The following is a 21,144-nucleotide window of genomic DNA, read 5'->3' on the forward strand; positions in this document are numbered from 1 at the left end:
AATTTTAAGAAATTTTTTTTTTAACATCTTGTTTGTAGTTGAGGTCATAGGTCTAAGTCACGGGACTAACTTCGTCAAATGTGGAGGCAAGGCTGTGTACATTCTGTTGCTGTATGGTGTGGGAACCAGGTGTAGTGGGTTATGCATTATCTTTTCTATAGATGTTGATACCTTTCTCTTATCTTTCTTTGATAGGCTAAAGCTATTTGGAAGGAAAAAGTGCCCTTTAAAATTAATGCATCAGCCATTTGACCTATTCTTTGGTTCTATACATATTTAATTAAGCGTTTGTTATGGATGAAATCGGATGTCACAATCAACCAAAATATTTGGCGGAAAGGGGCTCATATAGCCGATCCCACATAGTGAGACTTAATTGCTGTTATTGTTTTTGTGATTGTATTTAGAGAAAATGTATGTGTTAGATTGTTGCATTCTATATTATAAATAGGATTTTGGAGATGGTCAAATTATTGATTTTTGGCATCTATTTAATTTATTACTAAGCATAGGTCAATAAGATTAACCTTTTTGGAATTAGGATTGAGCATATTGACTGATTGCACCATTTTATCATCCTTTTATGGCTAAATGAATTTTCTTATCTTTGTTGATCAACCCCCCAAAAAAAAAAAAAACAAAACAAATGATGGGCTTCTAGTAAGGGTGAAGTCTCACATCAAGTTTGCGAGTTATTTCAGGCCCTTAAAAGTATCCACACATGCCTTCAAGAGTTGGTGCCTTCTGGAAGTGTATTATGTATGGTCTGCGTTGGCAAGTTTACCTTTGCTAATGGGAAAAAAATAAAATTGAATTTTTATATCATACATAGTTTTTTTATTCATCATATTCATTTTAATTGAAGATCACTAATATGCTTATCAATTTTTAGTTGTAGCACCTTAAATCACGTTAACTAGTAATTTTTTCTCGCTTTCTTTGTACATGATAGTCAAATGTAATTATTAGATATGTTAGTTTTTTAAAATAATGAACCAGGATGAAACTCAATGTGGATAGGGGCTTTTCTATAGGAACTTCTTTGGATTCATAAGACATACTCCTTAGTGAATATTCAGTGACAAAAGTTATAAATATATGTAAGTTTCAAAAAATTGTTTCAAGTTTGCTATGAGACTATTTATGGGTGGCTTCGAGATAAAAGTAATTTTAGCGTATAATATTACTTCTGAATAGTATGCATTAATTTAGTTGGAAAATGATCCTTGCACCCTAATTGGCTTTGGAAAGTTCTAATGACTAACTTTTGTCTTAAAATAATTGTAGACTTAAAATTAAACTCGAGCTCCTCAAGTGTGATTCATTGACCACAAACTGATAACTTAAAAAATAATTTTGCATGCAAAATGACTTTCATGGAATAAAACATTGTCTCAAATGGGCTCTAAACTTGTTTCCCAATGGGAGCTACAGGGCATAGCTGACAAAGTTATTATTTTCTGTATATTTCATCTAGCACCAACAAATTTCAAATTTCAAAATCTTCTCAGAATAAAATAGTCACAATGCATTCCTCTTATGCTCTGGGTCAAAATGCTGTATATTATGCTCTTGTATGTTCCTTTGCTTGTTTGTATCATTTTTCTTCTCTCCATAATGATTTGATTTCCTCCTTTCTGCTTCCAGAAGGTGATTCCTTTTCTCAAGATTTTCGTCTTAGAAGGGATTTGAATGACAGTCAGAGGAGCCTCCTTCTTTGCTTGTTGTGTTGGAGGGTTATCATATCTCTAGCAGGAGTGCATTAGTGTTTTGGATTTGGATTCTTTGGGTGCTTATTCGTGTAGTTCAATTTTCCCTTACCTTGTTAAGTCTAATGTGTGTTATAGATGAATGGTTGCCCTCAATAGAGTTGCACTAGTTATGCTAGTAATTTGTTCCAGGGTAAGGCTTTGCTTTGTCTTGCAAGGATTTGTCTGTGGATGTGTGATTTATGTGTGATAGTAGTTCAGAGGACCCTTGCTTTTGCATTGTTCACTTGCTTGAAGTCTATGGAGTAGATTATTTGGAGTACTGGTGAAGTTTGGATGAGTCCCGAGTCAGTGAAGGAGCTTTTGAGTATCTCTTTTATAGGTTTTGGGAATGGTAAGGATGCTGGGAGGTTGTGGAGGTGTGTCCTTTTTTGCTATTTTATGGAGGATTTGGTTGGAATGGAGTGCTTGTATCTTTTCTGGAAAGTGACTGTCTCCATCTTTACTCTGGGACAGAGTTTGGTCTTTGGCATCTCTTTGGGTTTTTACTGCTGGTTGTTTCAAGGTGCTGTTGTTTTGAGGATGTAAACTGCGATTGGGTGGCATTATTGAGCTCAGTGTTTTTTATTCCTTTATTTTCACTTCTGGTCCGAGGACTCCTTGTTCTCTTCATTTTATTTTATTTTCCTTTTGCTCTATTATTTATTATTATTTTTTCTATCAAAGAAATTCACAATGCTGTGTTTATTAATAGCATAAGTGGAAACACAATTAATTGTCACATGTTTTGGTTTTGTTTGCTTTTGGAAGGTAAACATTGTGTCATTTGTCCTACAAGAAACCAAGGATAATTATTTATATTTTTGGCCAGTTTGATATCATATCACTACATTTATGTTTCAACAAAATTCTAGTAGGACTATGGTCTAAGCTGGATACAGTTGATGATGAAGAGGAGTTATCATTGATAAATTTTGTTTAATTAAAAAATAGTTGAGTTTAATTGATAATTTTTGTTTCATAGATTGGGGGAATTTAGTGTTTTGTTGATTTATATTAGTTCATTATCTATATGATTTGAACATCTTGAGGGACAACAACGAACCAAGCCTTAGGCCCCACTAGGTGGGGTTAGCTACATGAATCCTTTTCTACCAATTCATATGATTGAAGGAATTTTCATCTGCCAGCTTAAGAGCTATTAGACTCCTCTTCACTATCTCATTCCATGTTATCTTAGGTCTACTCCTACCCTTCGACTACCCTGGGCCTTCGACTACCATTAACAGTAATTAGCTCTCCTCCTCTTCACTGGTGCACTATTTGGTCTACATTTCAAATGCCCAAACCATCTAGTGGCCCCTCCCTTATCTTATCTTCAATTGGTGCTAGCCATAATTTATTACAAATATGTTTGTCACTTAATTTATCCTTGAACATCTTGACGGAGTGGGTGGAAATTAGAGTACCATGTAGCTTTCATTCTTTTTCTTATGTCAGAAATTTGGGAAAAAAAAAGAAAGAAAAGAAATGCAAGGTGAAAATTATTCCTTATGGGCTTGGAAGCATAGCATATATTCAAGATGTTTCTTTGTTATAAATATATATATATATTATAAATGTTTTAGCCTATCCTTCACTAGCTATTTTTTTGTCTGTTTTGCACAATGATTGTGTTGTCATTTTGTCAAATTTAACTTTACCTCCTCTTAGGACTCATACTTTTATTCATATAATATTAGAGTAATGTTTAAATTACATAATGAAGTGGTGTGTGCTTGAATTAAATTATTTGGTAGAAGTCACTTGTGTTGTTGTGTGTGTATGTGCATGCTTTAGTTAGTTATTAGTTTTTTCAGGTTTTGTTTTTATTTTGTTTGAGCATATTTGGTTATTAACTACTTATATTTTTGGTAACATACAAGGAGAAAAAATAAAATTCAACAGCAGATTTTTGCAATTACAGCTGTGAGAAATTATTTCATGCTTTTGTAATAGAAACAAAGTCATTTGCAATTCCTGTAGGAAGCAAATTGAACTCATGGATCATGTTAAAATCTTAATCTATCTGAAACAAATAGTCTCTGTGTAATTCTGTATAATTCTAGTTGAACTTAATTCTTTTTACAACTGATTTGTCTCATTTTTTGAAGACGCTGATATTTTTGTCATTGAAACAATCGGCATCATTCATCCTTATATATATAGATTTATTATTTTATCTGTTCTTTTCAAAATTTTAGTTTTAGTCTTGCATTATTGTTTCTGTTGATTCTTTGCCATGTTTCATAAAAAATTGCCATTTTTGACTATGAATTTAGATCAATTTTGAAATCAATATTGATACCAAAATCAATGAAGTTTTCTGTTGAAATTTTCATAGCAGCCTTTTCTTTTTTCTTTTTCCCCCCCTTTGATAACAAAAAATGCATTAAGATAGAAGAAAAAGGAATTGCAAACTACTAGAGGACAAATATAGCTTGTTTTGTTTTATATTCTTCATTTGGGAGAAATTTAAAGAAAGAAACTGCATGAGAGGGAAAGTTTGCTAAAGCAAAGATAGCACTCTGGGTGATCTTGCTTGTGTCTGTCTCAAGTTCCTAACTATGCATTAGAGGATGATAAAAAATAATGAACTGCTATTATAGTAATTTTTGTAGTGCATGTGTCTTTGTGCAGGGAGGTCTTACTTTCTTATGTTACTGTTGGGAATGATGTACAAGTTTTTGGTTCGTTGAGTGTGCTAGCTACATTGCTGCAAACAAAAGGTTACATTATGAAAATTGTTCAGCTAATATGACTACTGGTTAAGCTATTGTTTCTTACTAATTCCAGTACGTGCAGAATTGGACGAGTCAATGCTTGATGCACTAGGAATTCTCCCACAGCGCAAACAACACAAGAAACTCTTGCTTGTATGTGGCATTCCCTCACAAATAAATCTCTACAATGTTGGAAGTATTTGCACTTCAAGAAATTTATGATTCAAAAATTATTATTCAGTGGATGTTTGCAAGATAATTTTCAGTTTGAGTTGTAAATGCTGGCAGTTAGTTGAAGAACCTTTTGTGACATCTAATTTTTTTGCTTGGTGAAATTTAGTGTATAGTTAAGTAAGAATGAATTGTAAGCAATGCTTTTAGGCTATTGATTTTTCTCAAGTAGCTGGAGAGTGGACAGCAACATCTAGGATGTATGTATTGTCATTGGTTTATACATAATTTTTTTTTCTCCTTGTGCTGTTTTTGGATAAATTGGTGGCTAGTCCATGAAACCTTTTTTTATTTCGCATATTGCATTTCTGCCTTCCAAAGTTGGGTCAAGTTTCAAAGAACCCCCTAGAATTTCAATTGTTTCAAATTCCCTGCTAAAACAAAGTTTTCTAATTTGTTTTGACATGCCCCTCTGTCAGTCACAGTTAATAGAACGTATAAATACGAATTTATTTGCAATTTGTGGCATAAATGATGTTTTAGTCCTATACTTCTTGTATGTTATAATGTTGTGATATTAAAAATTGCGATGAAAATTTAAGTGCCATTAGATTGCATCATATTCTTCTATCAGATAGTCAATTTGTCTCACAAATTGAAAATTAAGAAACTCGAGGTCAAATACAGAGCAAAAAGTCTGTTTCCTAATGAATAAAAGACTATTTTGACAAATTACATGTTTTTTAAAATGGAGATTAATGTAAAGGGGAACAGTGGAACAAACTGTAAAACTGGGGTGTTGTATAAAAGTTAGGAAGTTTGTTGGACACACTGAAACAATTGGATGTCCAGCTGTTTGAAATACATAAGGAAATGGGGATTAAGGTACGTAATTGTTTTTAGTAGTTTGGGGAAAGGATAGGACATGCAGGGGAAGTGGGCATTCTTCTGTTCAGAGTGAGAGCTCTTGTTTTTTATTTTCTATTTTTTTTTCCTTCTTAGGGATGACAATACTAAACAAAATCTTGGAATTGCCAAATTGTTGTCAGCCAGTGCTGAATGGCGTGTCCATTTTTTCTCCTAATTCATTGTCATAGACATAATTGTTGCCATATGTTGATCATTGAGTGGATGGTCGTTGAGCGTGAATTGGTTATTTTATGTTTAAAATGTATAAAATGTACCTATAGATTATAATTATAATAATTCATTTAAACTCAAATTAACAGAAGCTAATAACTGTTGAATTCAAATTTCAGTTTGTGAAGTTTTTTAAAAAAAATAAAAAATAAAAATAAAAATCAATATGCAACTAATTAAAATAGTTAGAGTTAAAGCTGAAGTTAACACATGGAGCAAATAATATTGTGATAACACATTTTGCTTACAGGCTTATTTACATTTCTTTCACATTGCATATTCAGGTTTCTTAGAGCATATATTAGATAATTTGTGGACAAAGTTAGAAATTTCAGGAATCAGAGCATTAAATTTCTTGCTTATTCGCTATCTTTTTTTTTGGCCAAACTTTACTACCAGGGAGAGATCACAAAAATCTTAATGAGTCATTCTATCGAATTCTTGCACTTGATGTTTGATCCCAAAGAGAAGGAAGATTTCAATATTTTTGTTATTTGTATTTCCTTGACAAAGGAGTTCAAGCTTCAGGAACATTTCATGATATTGTAAAGAAGGGGGAGGTTTTTAAGGAGCCGTTTTTCTGGGAAATAAGGGAAATATGCATTTAAGAAGCTAAGCTTTGCTAAAAGGAAAAGTGTTGATTCCCATTAATATATTTATATATTTGGGGATCTGTCTTAGTACAGGTGCCAAGGGGCCAGAATCCTTGCAGATGTGTCTTGTATGAACAGAAAACAAGTTTAAAGCTAAAAGACCACCTCCCACAAATATTAATAATGGCAGTGTAAGAGTTAGATGACTGATAATCTCTACTTTGTGCTATGATAGCATGTGTTCACCTAAGTTTTTACCAGGTTCGCGAATCATCAATCATGAGAAAGCCACGAGTATGGTGTTCATCCCTTTTGTGCATTGCAAGGTGGCATTTCAGTTTTGGATGCCCTTTTCTCTCTGGTAGGGGAGGAGTGGGTGGCTCTGGGAAAGTTGAGAGTCCTAATTTTGGTTAATTTCAGGGGTTTGTGTGTGTGTGTGTGTGTGTTTGTTTGTTTTTTTTTTTTTTTTCCTAATTTGGTATTTTCCTCCGTGTATAGTTTTTATTCAGGTTTTCTAGCTAGTTGGAGAGGACTCCTTGTCCTCTAAATCATTTAGTACGATTTTCAAAATTAATAATATTGTCTTCTTCTTCTATCAAAATAAAAAAAAAAAAAAAAAAAAAAAGGCCTTCCAATGAAAGCAAGTAATTCTTGGAGGAGCCTTCAGCTTCTTAATACTTCTTCAAGAAAAATCCTTCTTCCCAATATCATGATAAGTAATATTGCATGGAGAAGCAGCTATGTAGCCACTCTTGACAAGTTTTGGGGCTACTATTTTTTATCTCCTTCTATATGATCTCATAAAGGATTCCAAACAGATCTGCACTTCTAACAATTAAAGGGCACAATTCCACATATCTCTGCTGACTTCAAGGTGTCTCTGTTAATGGCTGGCTGTAATGAGTTAGGAAACAAATCTGCAACCGAGAAGTAGAAAATCCACGCAATCTAATAGAATGAAGCTGTGTTGCTAATAATGATTTTAACTTTGATCCCAACCTTTGCTCATGTGCTTCTAGACGCAAACGCTACAGAGCCTGGCCTACTAAGATAGACTGTAATCCATCACTCCTGACCTATTAAGCTGAATCATTGAGCATGAATGAGAGCACAATAGCAGCAAGATCTGAGAAAGCATGGTATTGAAGGCGTCGTTAGAGCACATTCCATGTACACTTGTGTTTAATTCCCAAGGATAGCCAGTATATGAAATGGATTATTACCTTCTTCCCAGCAAAGAATATTCGCCAGGTGATCGCCATTCAAGTCATTGCTTGGGATGATCAACTCACTCTTAAGTTCATCTTTATGCTGGAAATCTCCAACTAAAGCAGAATGCATCTCAAATATAATGCTGACTTTTTTCTGTTGCACAAAGATAATAGATAGTGTCATCTGGCGAACAGAAGATGGGAGGTGCAATGTTGTGTCTTCGTGAGGGCATCTACAGGGCCTCTCACAAGATCAGATAACAAAAGGAACGAAGTATCATCATTGTTCAAGCCTCTTGAAATGGAAAATAAAGCATGAGGAACATTGACAAGTATAGATCACTGAAAGTTGGGTATGCGGGAATGGATCCATTTGATCCGAACAGCTCCAAATCCCATTATATCTAAAAGATGATACTTGATAGAGTTCTAGTTTACAGGATAATATGCTTTTCAATATCAAGGTTCAAGTATCACATGCCTCACTGCTTCTTAGTTTTGAATTGGCACTCATTTGCTATTATGGCTGTGTCAAGAATCTGATGCTCCATCACCAAAGCATGTTGAGAAGGGGATATTGCCTTCCAGTTGGCTTCTTCAACCTTCGAGCTAACACTTCAGAAAAATCATCCATAAAGCAAACCTACTAGGCTAGTGGTTGAGAGTTCATGGTATAGACTGCTTCCCTCTTTCTGGTGATCAAAGATGTGAAAGTGGTATTAAGGCTAGTTATGAAATCCATCTTCATAAAATTCATCAAACCACCTCAGAATATTTGCTTTGTACCTCTCAGTTGTGTTGTAAAATAGCCACTGACATCGCATCCAAACGGGTTGCTTTATTGCCAATAAACTCTTTAAAAGCAAAAACTATTTTCTTTTGTTTGTAAAGCATTGAGGTCTAATTCATGTCTGTCTTGTTTGAATGAAGAGGCTAATTATGCATTGGATGTCTTTTACTACCAGCTTGTGAATAGCATAACAGCTGCAGACCCCTTCTCATACTTTCTCTTCCTCTAGCAGAATCCCTAAATTCCACTTTATTTGATGACATAATATATCCTATGAGCGTTGGCCTTTCTGTGGAATAATATTGTGTTTTGTCCCCTTTAGCCTAATTGCTCGACTGCTGGCGCTGCAAGATCTCCTTGATAAGCTCCTTTTAAGTTTCAACTTTCCACCTAAATCATTATCAGAAAGATTGCAGCATGACTACATATTTTCTCCGAATAGGAGTCTTTCCACTTCTCAAACCACCAGTTACATAAAATAAGGTGATGATCAGAACTTGCTCTTAGTAATTTTTCCTTCTTTTTTTTGTTTTCTTCTTTTTGATAAACGAATCGTAATATAGAGAGAAAAGAAAAGAAATACAAAAGAAGAAAGAAAAGATCACGTGAAGAACAAGGTATCCTCCACCAATAAAGTAAAAAAGGGGAATATGAACATAAAGAAATTACTACAATATATCTTTAATGAAGCAAGACAGTCCAATAATGCTTTAAGTCTTCCTAAACAAGTGATTCGTATAATATTGACACAAGAAATACCACTCTACTCCAAACCAAAATATGAAAGAGAGCAACACCATTAAACACCTGGCATTCCTCTCCAACCAAATAGACCAAATGATAATGGGAACTGTGTAGGACCACAAAGCTTTCCTTTCCACCTTCCTTCCCATGGAAATACAGTTTTGTGGGTGGTGCAAGGCTGAAATTTTGATAACTTCGTGGAAATTTAGGACTCTGGAATCATTGACGAGAGGACCTTGCTCAAGACCAAGTCTTGAATGGCGGAGTTCTTGGAAACCATAGAGTTGGTCTATGTATTTGGGTATGAGAACTCAGTCAAGGCTCTGAACCTCTCAGGATGAAGCACTTGTGTCACTACTGTTTTGTGCTTTTAGGATCAGAAATATATCCTTACTCTTTATAAACCTTCCACACTTTGCAATGACAAACATTTTCTTTTGAAAGCTCTCTTGTAGCAAAACAAGTGTGACAAAGCCATATCCCTCACCATCTTTGCTTTTGACAAACTGTCTCCTGCATCCAACATTGTAGCAGGGAGAATGTGTCCAAGCGTTTTGATGGTTGGAAAGGGGCTCTCTTTTTATCGTGGAGGTAGAATTTGCTTATTTAGGCTTGTCTTGCTATTATCTTGTTGCATTATCTGTCTATTTTTAAGATTCTCCCAGGAATTAAGATTGAAAAAATTGTGAGACTGTTGGAAAGTTTCAAATCTGTTTAGTCAACTATCCTATTTTGTTAAGAGAATCTCGGCTGTAAATGTGTGAATATCCTAGAATATTTAGTTTCCTTAGAAGTTAGCATCTTTCGTTCTTTTCTTCTATTCTTCTGCTGTACATCTATTTATACAGACATGTACCTATGTTACGATCAATGAGAATTATTTCCACAAGAAGCTATCTCATTCTAGATGGTATCAAAGCTAGGTTGGGCTCTTGGCCTTGTGTAAACCCCAGTTTCCCTTGGCGGCTCCAATTTGACCCTAATCTCTATAGGGTTTTCTTCCTTGTTCAACTCTACCCTAATCTCTTTTGTTGTTGTAGCCATGGCTGAAACTTCAAACAAAACTAAACCCGAAACCAAACCTACCCATTCTGAACCTAACTCTGTCCAAATTACCAATATACGATTGAATTAGGCCAACTTCCTACGGTGGTTACAATCTGTCTGGATGTATATTCGTGGAATAGGGAAGATAGGGATACTGGATTGGTGAAGCTAAGGAGCTCGAGAAGACAGACCCATCTTATGCTATATGGGATGCTGAAGAATCCATGGTAATGGCATGGCTCGTGAATGCTATGGATGAAGAGATTAGTGCTAATTACATGTGCTATTCTACTGCAAAGGAACTCTGGGACAATGTGAGTCTACTCTGACCTTGGGAATTACTCTTAGATTTATGAACTGCAGCAGAAGATCAGCGATACTTATCAAAGAGACGGCAGTGTAACAAGGTATTTCAATGTTCTTAAGGGCCTATGGCACGATCTGGATTTATTCAATGATTATGAATGGGAAAATCCTGCTGATTGCAATCACAATAAGAAGATGGTGGAGAATGCAAGAATTTTTGAATTCTTGGCTGGACTTAATGATGAACTTGATGAAGTAAGGGGAAGAATCCTAGGGAGACAGCCTCTACCCCCACTTGGGGAAGTATTTTCTGAAGTACAACGAGAAGATCGTTGAAGGAGTGTGATGATGAAGAAAAAGGATGATGAGATAGGAAAATTCTGCTCTACTTGCTTCCAATAATCCCGCTCCCCATGCTGCTGGTGATATAGATTTGGCTACTACCAATATTTCTACTTTGCGGCCTTGCTCTAATCAAAGGAGGTTGGAAGATAAGCCTCGAGTATGATGTGATTATTGCAATAAGCTACGCTACACTCAAGAAAATTGCTGGAAACTCCATGGAAAGCCAGCAAATTAGAAGAGCAACAAATTTGGACCCTCTGGTAGCAATCATGCAGTCTCTAAAGCCAATGAAGCTAATTTCCTAAGTGCTGAGCAGGTGGATCATCTTCTTCAACTGCTGAAATCTACTTCTGCTTCTGGTCTTCCTACTGGTTCATTGGCCTAAATAGGTGATAACTCTAGTGCTTACCCTTGTTGCTTAAATCTTGCACCATGAATTATTGATTCTGGTGCATTTGATCACATGACCAGTACCTCACAATTGTTTCAATCTTATTCTCCTTGTTCTAGTAATAAAAAGATTAGAATTGCAGATGGAAGTTTTTCATCCATTGCTGGAACAGGTTCTGTCCAAATCTCTGAAAAAATAGTGCTCAAATCTGTCCTTCACGTCCCTGAACTTGCTTATACCTTGCTGTTTGTTAGTAAACTCTCATGGGATTCTAATTGTTGTGTTATTTTCTTTGATTACCATTGTGAATTTCAGGACCAACTCTCGGGGAGGATGATTTGCAGTGCTAAGACGATTGATGGACTCTGCTACTTTGATGAGACTTTATTCAACGATAAACAAGCTTAGGGTTTGATTAGTAGTACTAGTTCTGTTTCTGTACGTGAACAAATAATGCTTTGGCATCTTAGACTAGGACATCCTAGTTTTCTCTATTTAAGGCATTTGTTAGCTTATTTAAAAAACTGGATTGCAATTCTCTTCATTGTGATGTTTGCCACATATCCAAAAGTCAACGAAGCACCTATCAATCAAAAGCTTATCATTCTTCCAAATCTTTTTATTTAATTCATAGTGATGTTTGGGGTCCCTAAAAAATCACTACTACTTCTGGTAATAAATGGTTTGTTGCGTTTATTGATGATCATACACGTTTGTGTTAAGTGTACTTATTGAGTGACAAATTTGAGGTTGAAATTTTTTTTCAGGATTCTTAGGATATGATTGAAACCCAGTTCCAAACGAAAATTAGTATCCTTAGAACTGATAATGGTATTGAATTTTTTAACAAATGTTTAGGAACGTTTCTTTCAACAAAGGGTGTTCAACATCAATCTACTTGTTGTGATACCCCACAACAAAATGACATTGTTGAGAGAAAAAATCGCCACTTGTTAGAGGTTGCACGGGCCCTAATGTTTTCAATGCTAGTTCCTAAATATCTATGGGGTGATGCTATTTTAATTGCATGTTATCTTATTAATAGGATGCCTACTCGAGTGCTAAAATACATCACTCCCTTAGATTGCTTAAAAAAATTGTTTCCTACATGTCGGATAACATCAGACCTGCCACTAAACGTGTTTGGATGCACTATTTTTGTTCATATACCTACCAATATTCGATCCAAGCTTGATCCTAGGGCAGAAAAATGTGTTTTCCTTTTATATGCTCCTAATAAAAAAGGGTACAAATGTTTTAATCCTCTGACTAGAAAAATTCATATTAGTATGAATGTTGTTTTTATTGAAAACCAACCCTTTTTTGGCCATAACTATCCTCAAGGGGAGGAAAAGGAAACTGAAGATGAGTATTGGCAAACCTCTAAGCCTCTTCCAATTGTTTTCCTTGACATTGACATCCACTCTTTAAAGGGTTAGGAAACCTATACTTTGAACTGACAAAAATAATGGAAATCCTAGTGTACTTATACAAGGCATACCTGATTCACAAACATGGGGAGAAGTACTATCAAATATTCCCTCATCTGAGCTTCGTGTTTATACCAGAAGAAGAAATCATCAGAATAATAGAGCTCTTTCTTCAAATCCAAAGCAAGGCCAATCACCATCACCTACATAGGTTGGTCCTCCTTCACATACTCCAGGTACTTTTTCTTCTTCAGATCCTTGTTTTGATATTTCTTCTGATCTTGACTTGCCCATTGCCCTTAGGAAAGGAGTTAGAACCTGTACCACACTTCCTACTTCCAACCATCTATCCTATTATAGACTCCCCGATTCTCATAAGGCCTTTACTTCAAATGTTTCTTATCTGTTTATTCCAAGAACTATTCAGGAAGCACTAGATCACCCAGAATGGAGATTGGCTATTCAAGAAGAGATGGATGCACTAATTGCTAACGACACTTGGGAAATTGGTGACCTACCGGAGGGGAAGAAGACTATTGGCTGTAAATGGGTATATACAGTAAAATTCAAGGCTGATGGGAGTATAGAAAGGTACAAAGCAAGACTTGTGGCGAAGGGGTTCACTCAAACATATGGAATTGACTACCAAGAAACATTTGCTCCTATAGCCAAGATGAACTCAATCCGTGTGTCGCTCTCTCTAGCAACTCACTCTAACTGGCCCTTATATCAACTAGATGTGAAGAATGCCTTCTTAAATGGAGACTTAGAGGAGGAAGTCTTTATGGATCTACCGCCAGGATTTGAAGAGAAAGGTGGTAAAGGCAAGGTGTGCAGATTGAGGAAATCATTGTATGGACTCAAACAATCTCCTAGAGCTTGGTTTGAACACTCTAGGAAGGTACTTAAGAGTCATGGCTATAGCCAAGGTCAAGCCGATCATACTATGTTCTATAGACACACGAGTGAAGGTAAAATGGTTACCCTTATTGTCTATGTAGATGATATAATTCTAACAGGTGATGATAGCAATGAGCTAGAGAGGTTAACAAAGATCTTGGTGCAGGAATTTGAGATCAAAGACTTAAGAAACTTTAAGTATTTTCTTGGTATGGAATTTGCAAGGTCAAAGAAAGGAATTTTTGTTTCCCAACACAAGTATGTGCTTGATTTACTTGGAGAAATATGTCTGCTAGGGTGCAAAGTAGCAGAAACACCTATAGAGCCGAACATAAAACTTCAACCAGCTAAGGCTGAAGAAGTGATCAACAGAGAGCAATATCAAAGATTGGTAGGGAAACTCCTTTATCTCTCTTATACACATCCTGACATAGCCTTTGCAACAAGCGTGGTAAGTCAATTTATGCACTCATCAGAACCCGAGCATTTTGATGCTGTGTACAAGATTCTAAGGTACCTAAAAGGGACTCCACGTAAAGGTTTATTATTTGGAGGACATGGGAATTTACAGGTTGAAGTATACACTGATCCAGATTGGGCTGAAAGTATCACTGATAGAAGATCAACTTATGGCTATTGCACCTTTGTTGGAGGAAGCCTAGTAACATGGCGCAACAAGAAACAAAATGTGGTGGCAAGGAGTAGTGCAGAGGCAGAATTTAGGGCTATTGCTCATGGAATTTGTGAAGCACTATGGATCAAAAGTTTACTGGAAGAATTAAAGATTACTAATTCACTACCAATGAAACTGTATTGTGACAATAAAGCTGCAATAGCTATCGCTCACAATCCAGTTCTTCATGATAGAACTAAACATGTGGAGGTAGACAAGCATTTTATCGAGGAGAAAATAGATGATGGAGTAATCTGTCTGCCATATATCTCGACAACTAAGCAAGTAGCAGACATACTGACAAAGGGACTGCCGAAGAAATAGTTTGAAAACTTCATTAGCAAGTTGGCCATGGAAGATATCTTCAAGCCAACTTGAGGGGGAGTGTTGGAAAGTTTCAAATCTATTTAGTCAACTTTCCTATTTTTCTAAGAGAATCTCGGCTGTAAATGTGTGAATATCCTAGAATATTTAGTTTCCTTAGAAGTTAGCATCTTTGGTTCTTTCTTTCTATTCTTTTGCTGTACATCTATTTATAGTTTATATAGACCTGTACCTATGTTATGATCAATGAGAATTATTTCCACAAGAAGTTATCTCATTCTAGAGAAACTTTATGTGGTTTGTGGGTGGGGGTTACAGTGACTATTTAGTGTGGTGGGATGTTGTGTTGTGTGTGGATCAAAAGTGGAGAGTGGGTTGGGTCTTGGAAATTTGGTGTCTAAAACAATGCTCTCTTGGAAAAATGGTTTTGGCAGATCCCTCTAGAGGATTCTTCTTTGTGGCATAGAATCATTAAAAGTAAGTTTGGGTTGAATGAGAATGGACGGGACATCAATTTGGGTTCTAGACGTTCTTCAGAAGCCCATGGGGATCTGTCTCCAGATTTATCGTCTCTTCATTCCCTATGCTAAGTATGTGTTGGGAAGGGGTTCTCGTATTTGTTTTTGGAAGGACCTTTGGTTGGGAATTGTTGTTTTGTCCATCTATTTTCCTCGTCTGTATTGTTTGAGCTTAGAGTAGTGTTATTTCTTCTTTTGTTGTTGATTCTGTTGGTCCTATGCGTAAGGATTTAATTTTTTGGAGATCTCTTAATAATAGGGAAGTGGATGAGCTTTCCTTTTTGTTGAATAACTGTCATATTTCTTTGAGTGTGGATGTTCTCTCTTGGCCCTTGGATCCTTCGTGGTGTATTCATGCAAATCCTTTTATGATATCTTGACCTGCTCCTCAAATTTTTTCCTTTACTGTTTATTACTATTTGGAAGGCCAAAATCCCCCATTTAAATCAAGGCTTTTACCTGGTTGGTCGTGTTTAATAGAGTCTATCAATAACTTGTTGCAGAGTTGGAGACTGATGAAGGCACTTTTTCCAGACATAACAGCTCAGAAACAGCATCCCATTTATTTCTGCATTGTGATTTTTCCTGGAAAGTGTGGAATAAGTTATATGGTTTAATGGGAGAGAGTTGAGTTTTTCTGGAGGTGAAGGAGGATTTTTTAGCAGTTCCTTTTGTTCCTTTTTGCTGTTTGGTTTATGGTTGGAACATAATGTGTGTTTTTTGTTTTTTTTGAGGAAGTAGTTGAATTTTTTGTTAGTTTGGGAGAGCATCGCTTTGCTGTGTTGGCTATGGGTACTTTAAAGGAGTGAGTTTCTCAGATATTCAACAGGATTGTTGTTATTTGCTGGCTTGATTTTGTGTGCTAGTGTGTTTTTGTTTGTTTCTTCTTTCTTGTTCTGTTTTATTTGTTTTCCTATATGGTTTGACCCAGAATCTTTTGAGGGAGACGCCTTATTCTCCTTTTTGTATATTCCTATTCTTTTAATGAAATTTCTTCTTTTTCTATAAAAAAAACATTTTACCAGGGAAAAAACACAATCTAACATCACTCATGTACATCAAACTGCTGCAGGATCATAGTTAAAGAGTTCCCGTGCCCTTTTATGGTATAGAAAAATATTATTTATACTTCCTAGTTCCTTCCAGCTGCTTACACATGAAACACCAGCTTATAATGATACTACCTCCCTTTCTAATATTCTGCTTGATTAGTAGCCGACTTCCAGAGAATTCTTCACTCTTATTAATGATATGGTTAAATATTGATTTTACTGAGAACTACCTAATTGCTAGTTTCCAGCCACTTTATAGAATTTTCCCTTGATTCTTGCATACAAAGGTCTTTGCTGCTCCTTACTCTCAGTCATGATAGTCTCTCCAGAATTTTGACCTTGTAGGTTCTGTACTGCACTGTTCCCCTTAAATCTGGGAAAGAGTCTTATAGAGCTTTATCCCCATACCAAACATTGAGGCAAAATCTAAATTGGTTCTTCCTCCGTAGCTTTGATGTGGAAGAAATATCCAAAATTTGATATATGGTACTCTATAAAACTTTGTTTTTTATCCTATTTGGTGATTGGATTTTTTTTTTTTTGGAGTGTCTATCAGCGATTTTGGAATTTTTATTGTTGGTCAAAAATTTCTTATTTATACTTGAATCAAATATAAATTTTGATGTTTTAAATTAGAGTCCTTGTTTTTTTTTTTCAAAGGTTTGTAGACTATTAGGGTTGGAGAATTTTTATCAGATATGACTCCTTAATAGAGTCTCATGATATTTATCTTGCACCAGTGGTGTAAATGATCATGAACATTATCAGCTAACTTCCCAGAGTTTTTTCTCTATTTTTGATTTTTTAAAATAAAATGTTAAATAATTGTTTGTTGGGAAATTTGTTTCCCAATTTAATGTGTCCTAAATCTCGTTGGACTGTCCAACGAGTGTTTAAGGAAAACTTGTTGGACCATCCAGTGAGTTTTAAATGACGAGGCGTTTCTTGACTGACGTGTGGCAGACAAATCTCGTTGGATGGTCCATCGAGATGTGCATGAGCCTTCTTGTTTTGCCCTTGCATTGCCTCCAGCGAAGTTCATTTTTCCTATGCATATATTTATTTATTTTGATTTCTAACTCCCCTTTTGTCTCTGTTTTGACATGTGTTTCTCCGTATTTGCCAATTTGCAGGTGGTGCAATTTCCTAAGCCACCCACTTTCTCACTTGTGCACGCTATCCCACTTGCACCAGCTCGTGCACCCTGAGCTGCTCTTGTCCCTTTGCAACGGCGAGAAGCAGAGGAGGATGGAGACGTTGAGGACGAAGAGGAAGAAGACACAGGAAAAGAGGGTTTAAACGATGACACTGACAATGCCCAAAAGCGGAAGCTCCTCAACCTTTTTATCTGAGAGTGCGCTTTAGACTCCGATGGACGAGCAAACGCTATTCCCGGTCAAGATGTGTGTGCCTCTGAATCTCTAGGTACAGAAGGCACTGACGAATCCCATGTTGAGTCTGTCATGTTGGAGCTGTGAGTTCTGGTATTTTCAATATCAGTTGGGATTCGAAATCGGTTCGGGATGGATTTGTTTCAAAGGGTTTGGTCGTGTGTGCGCCAAGTGGTCGATCATTTGCGGCAAAGGGCACTGCAGGTGAGCGTGCAGTGTTACAGATTTCGCAGACTAATGTGGTGTCGTCTGTGGCGTCTAAAAACCCAGATTATTCAATAATATCCCAGTTGTTCCGTGAGTCCCATGTTGGATTTTTCAGACATGGGGTTGCGAGTGCAAATTTGGAAGTGACCTTTACACCAAATGCATAGTGGGGTCGGCAATCATGATAGCTGCACTGCCAGTCAAAAACACAAAGCCAAGCTTTGAAATTCAAATGTGTTGGCTGAATGCACAGTGGGGTCGGCAATAATGACTCCTGCACATGCATGTGCTCTGAATAGTGTATTTGAAATTGCAATTGGAAATTTAAATTTGAAATTGCAACGTAGACCACTGCAACAAAAATCCACTGGAGAAAATCCCGGCACTGAGTTGACAGGCTTCTCTACCACTAGTCTGTTACAAAAAAAAAAAGGTTTTTTCCCTACTAATTTGATCTCTCTTTTTTATTCACTGGGAACAGTGCTTGCTTGTCCATCGGAGTCTGAAGCGCACTCTCAGATTAAAAGGTTGAGGAGCTTCTGATCTTGGGTGCGGTCAGTGTCGTTGTTTAAACCCTCTTTTCCTGTGTCTTATTCCTTTTTGTCCTCACCGTTTCTTCTCGCCGTCGCAAAGGAACAAGAGTAATTCAGGGTGCACGAGCTGGTGCAAGTGGGATAGCGTGCGCGAGTGAGGGAGTGGGTGGCTTAGGAAATTGCACCACTTGCCAACTAATAAATACGGAGAAACACATGTCAAAATGGAGACAAAAGGGGAGTTAAAAATTAGAATAAATAAATATATGCATGGGACGAACGAACTTCGCCGGAGGCAATGCAAGAAGGGCAAAATAGAAGGCTCATGCAAATCTCACTGGATGGTCCAGTGAGATTTGCCTACCATGCGTCAGTCAAGAAACGTCTTGTCATTTAAAACTCATTGGATGGTCTAGTGAGTTTTCCTTAAAAACTCGCCGAGATTTTGGATGCATTAAATTGGGAAATAAAGTTTCCAACGAACGATTATTTAATATTTTATTAAAAAAAAATCAAAAATGGAAAAAACTCCAACTTCTCACAAGAATATGAATAGACAAAGAACAAGTTCAGTTTTGAAGATCTTCTTGAAAAAATGATTAACTACATTTCTACCATTGGGATGCCTTTTCAGTTATGTCAACTACCATTCCAGGCCTATGTTGAACATGTTTATATCAATTGAGCCAAACCAAGGAAAAACAAATTGAATATCTATTTGTGAGCATAATTTATGATAGCATCATGAAAAACCTGGGCATTGCAAAAGTGGGCTTATTAGAAGGCTGGAGGAACGGAATAAGACCGGAGTTGATTTGTAGGTCAGCAGGTGGTGACTGTCTTTATGGGGCTGTAGTCTCTTCTCATTCATTTTTCTCACAGAAGAACAAAAATTCTTTCCTCTTCTTTTTTCATTTTTTAAATATTACGAGATCAATGATGTAGGGTAGGAAGTTGGCCATTAGATGTATCATTTTGACACTATTTGGAAGCCTATTCCTAAGAATAGGGATGAGGGTTTGTTGGGTCCTAATTAATTATTAGGTTTATCTTTGTTGTGTTTTGTAGTTAGGTGTCTTAGGGGGGCTTGTTTGTATTTTAATATAAATTAGACTGCATGTGTACTATAAAAACAGACGGTGAATTTGAAATGAGGTATAACGGCGTGTTTCATCCGGTTCTATATTCTTTTTCCTGTCTTCTCTCATCCCCTCCTTGATGCTATGTCTTTAGATCCTTTACTTTTGATGCCCCTCTAGCAAGTTTTGTACAACTTTCTAGCTTCACATTTTGTAGTTTTTGTGTTTATGTCAACTCAACGTTATTTTGAGTTTTTGAAGCTTTGACAAGTGGCATGCTCATTTTTTTAGTGATTGAATCCCTTTTAGTATATTTATTTAACTGTGGACATCGTCTTTGGAACAATAATTGGAAAACTGATTGCAAGATAACTGCAATAATTTCTCGCTTAAATTTTGGATAAGCAAGTTTCCTAGGGATATGCAGCCATTCTCATTCCCTGTTTCTGGTAACATGAGTAGCTTTGCAGGTTTGAGATATTTAACTGATTTATCAAATGAGCATATGAACTCCTATTTTCTCTTGTAAAAATGCAAGGTAAGGCTGCATACTATAGATTCATTGTGGTGTGCTCCTTCCCCAAACCCCGCATATGCGGGAGCTTTGTGCACCGGGCTGCCCTTTTATATGGATTCCAAGTAACCCACCCCCCCCCCCCCCCTAAAAAATAAATCCTCTTGTAAATCCAATGTTGCATAGGGTGGAGGTATAACACATGCTCCAAAGTGCAGTATGCTAGGCTATTTTAAGTATAAAAATGGCATCCCTGGGACACATGGCTCCCTGCTTTGCGATGGTAGGGGGAGGGTTTTCATAGTGTATGCAGAAGAGAAATGTGCAATGCATTTGCATATAAAAAATAGAGGATATTTAGGTGTTTCTGAATTTAAATATGATTTTATTTGGTAAAGTAGATTAATAATGACTCGGAAGAGAAAAACAGTTCGATAAACACTGTATTTGACTTCTGGATTGCTATATTATCATTCCCAAACAAAGTTTTAGTTTCAGAGTTCCTACCAATTCACAGGTTCCTAGGGTATTAGCTTTTTTAACTCTGAGTAGTCCATATTTGTAATTGCGATAATTCTTATCATTTCATTTTAATTTTTTTTCAGTTAGTGACTAATAATGATGTGTTCAGTATATTGGTTTTTAAAGGATTATGCTATCAATGTCAGGGCCATGTCTGTCTACTTGAAATTATGCTTATCTGGGAATTTTTTTTTCTCATTACAAAACTAAGTTGTACATATATATATATTGTTTGATCTTTGAAATAAAGTGCTGTCTTTATTGCATGGTTGTAGCAAGCTCTAGTTGGTGAGGGCGTAGGTGAAGAACAACTATTTTCCTCGGGAAGTAGCTTTGCCAGAGATGGTATTGCTAGCGAGCTTGATGTTTGTCTACAAAAGCTTAAGGTATTCACCTCTCTCTCTCTCTCTCTATATATATATATAAGGGGACAATTAGACATTAGGAATATTCTTTCGTTCTTTTTGATGAAGTGTCATCCACTTGTCATCATCTGACTGCTCTTTTCCTGTTCTTCTCTACAATGAGGAATGTTTGTTCATTAAAAAAATGGAGTAGGCCCAAAATATGGAATAAAAGGCTGCTCCATTTATAGCTGTATAAACCCATAAAACAGATACAATATGAACATAACCATGTTGGAACTTCTTGTAATTTGGTTGATATTGAAGCAGAGAAAATCTGACTACAGTTTTTGATAGGATAAAATTAGGAGAATCCATTTTTTTGGCAAGAAATGTTATTCTTCAAGTTAAAAGGTATATTAATTCTTGCTACCAAATTGGCATTTGT

The 21,144-nt window shown here is 36.3% G+C and overlaps 1 protein-coding gene across 2 annotated transcripts in view; it reads left to right on the top strand.

Moving 5' to 3' along the window:
* Nucleotides 1-21,144, top strand: part of LOC131166797 (protein TRANSPARENT TESTA 9) — a 59,862-nt gene that overhangs the window by 13,774 nt on the left and 24,944 nt on the right. For both annotated transcript variants that reach the window (XM_058125378.1, XM_058125379.1), the window contains exons 11-13: nucleotides 4,389-4,477; nucleotides 4,554-4,624; nucleotides 20,628-20,738. In XM_058125378.1, coding sequence (XP_057981361.1) covers nucleotides 4,389-4,477; nucleotides 4,554-4,624; nucleotides 20,628-20,738 — 271 coding nt within the window. The remainder of the gene's footprint in view (nucleotides 1-4,388; nucleotides 4,478-4,553; nucleotides 4,625-20,627; nucleotides 20,739-21,144) is intronic.

The sequence above is a fragment of the Malania oleifera genome, chromosome 10, assembly GCF_029873635.1.
Source record: "Malania oleifera isolate guangnan ecotype guangnan chromosome 10, ASM2987363v1, whole genome shotgun sequence".
NCBI lineage: Eukaryota > Viridiplantae > Streptophyta > Magnoliopsida > Santalales > Ximeniaceae > Malania > Malania oleifera.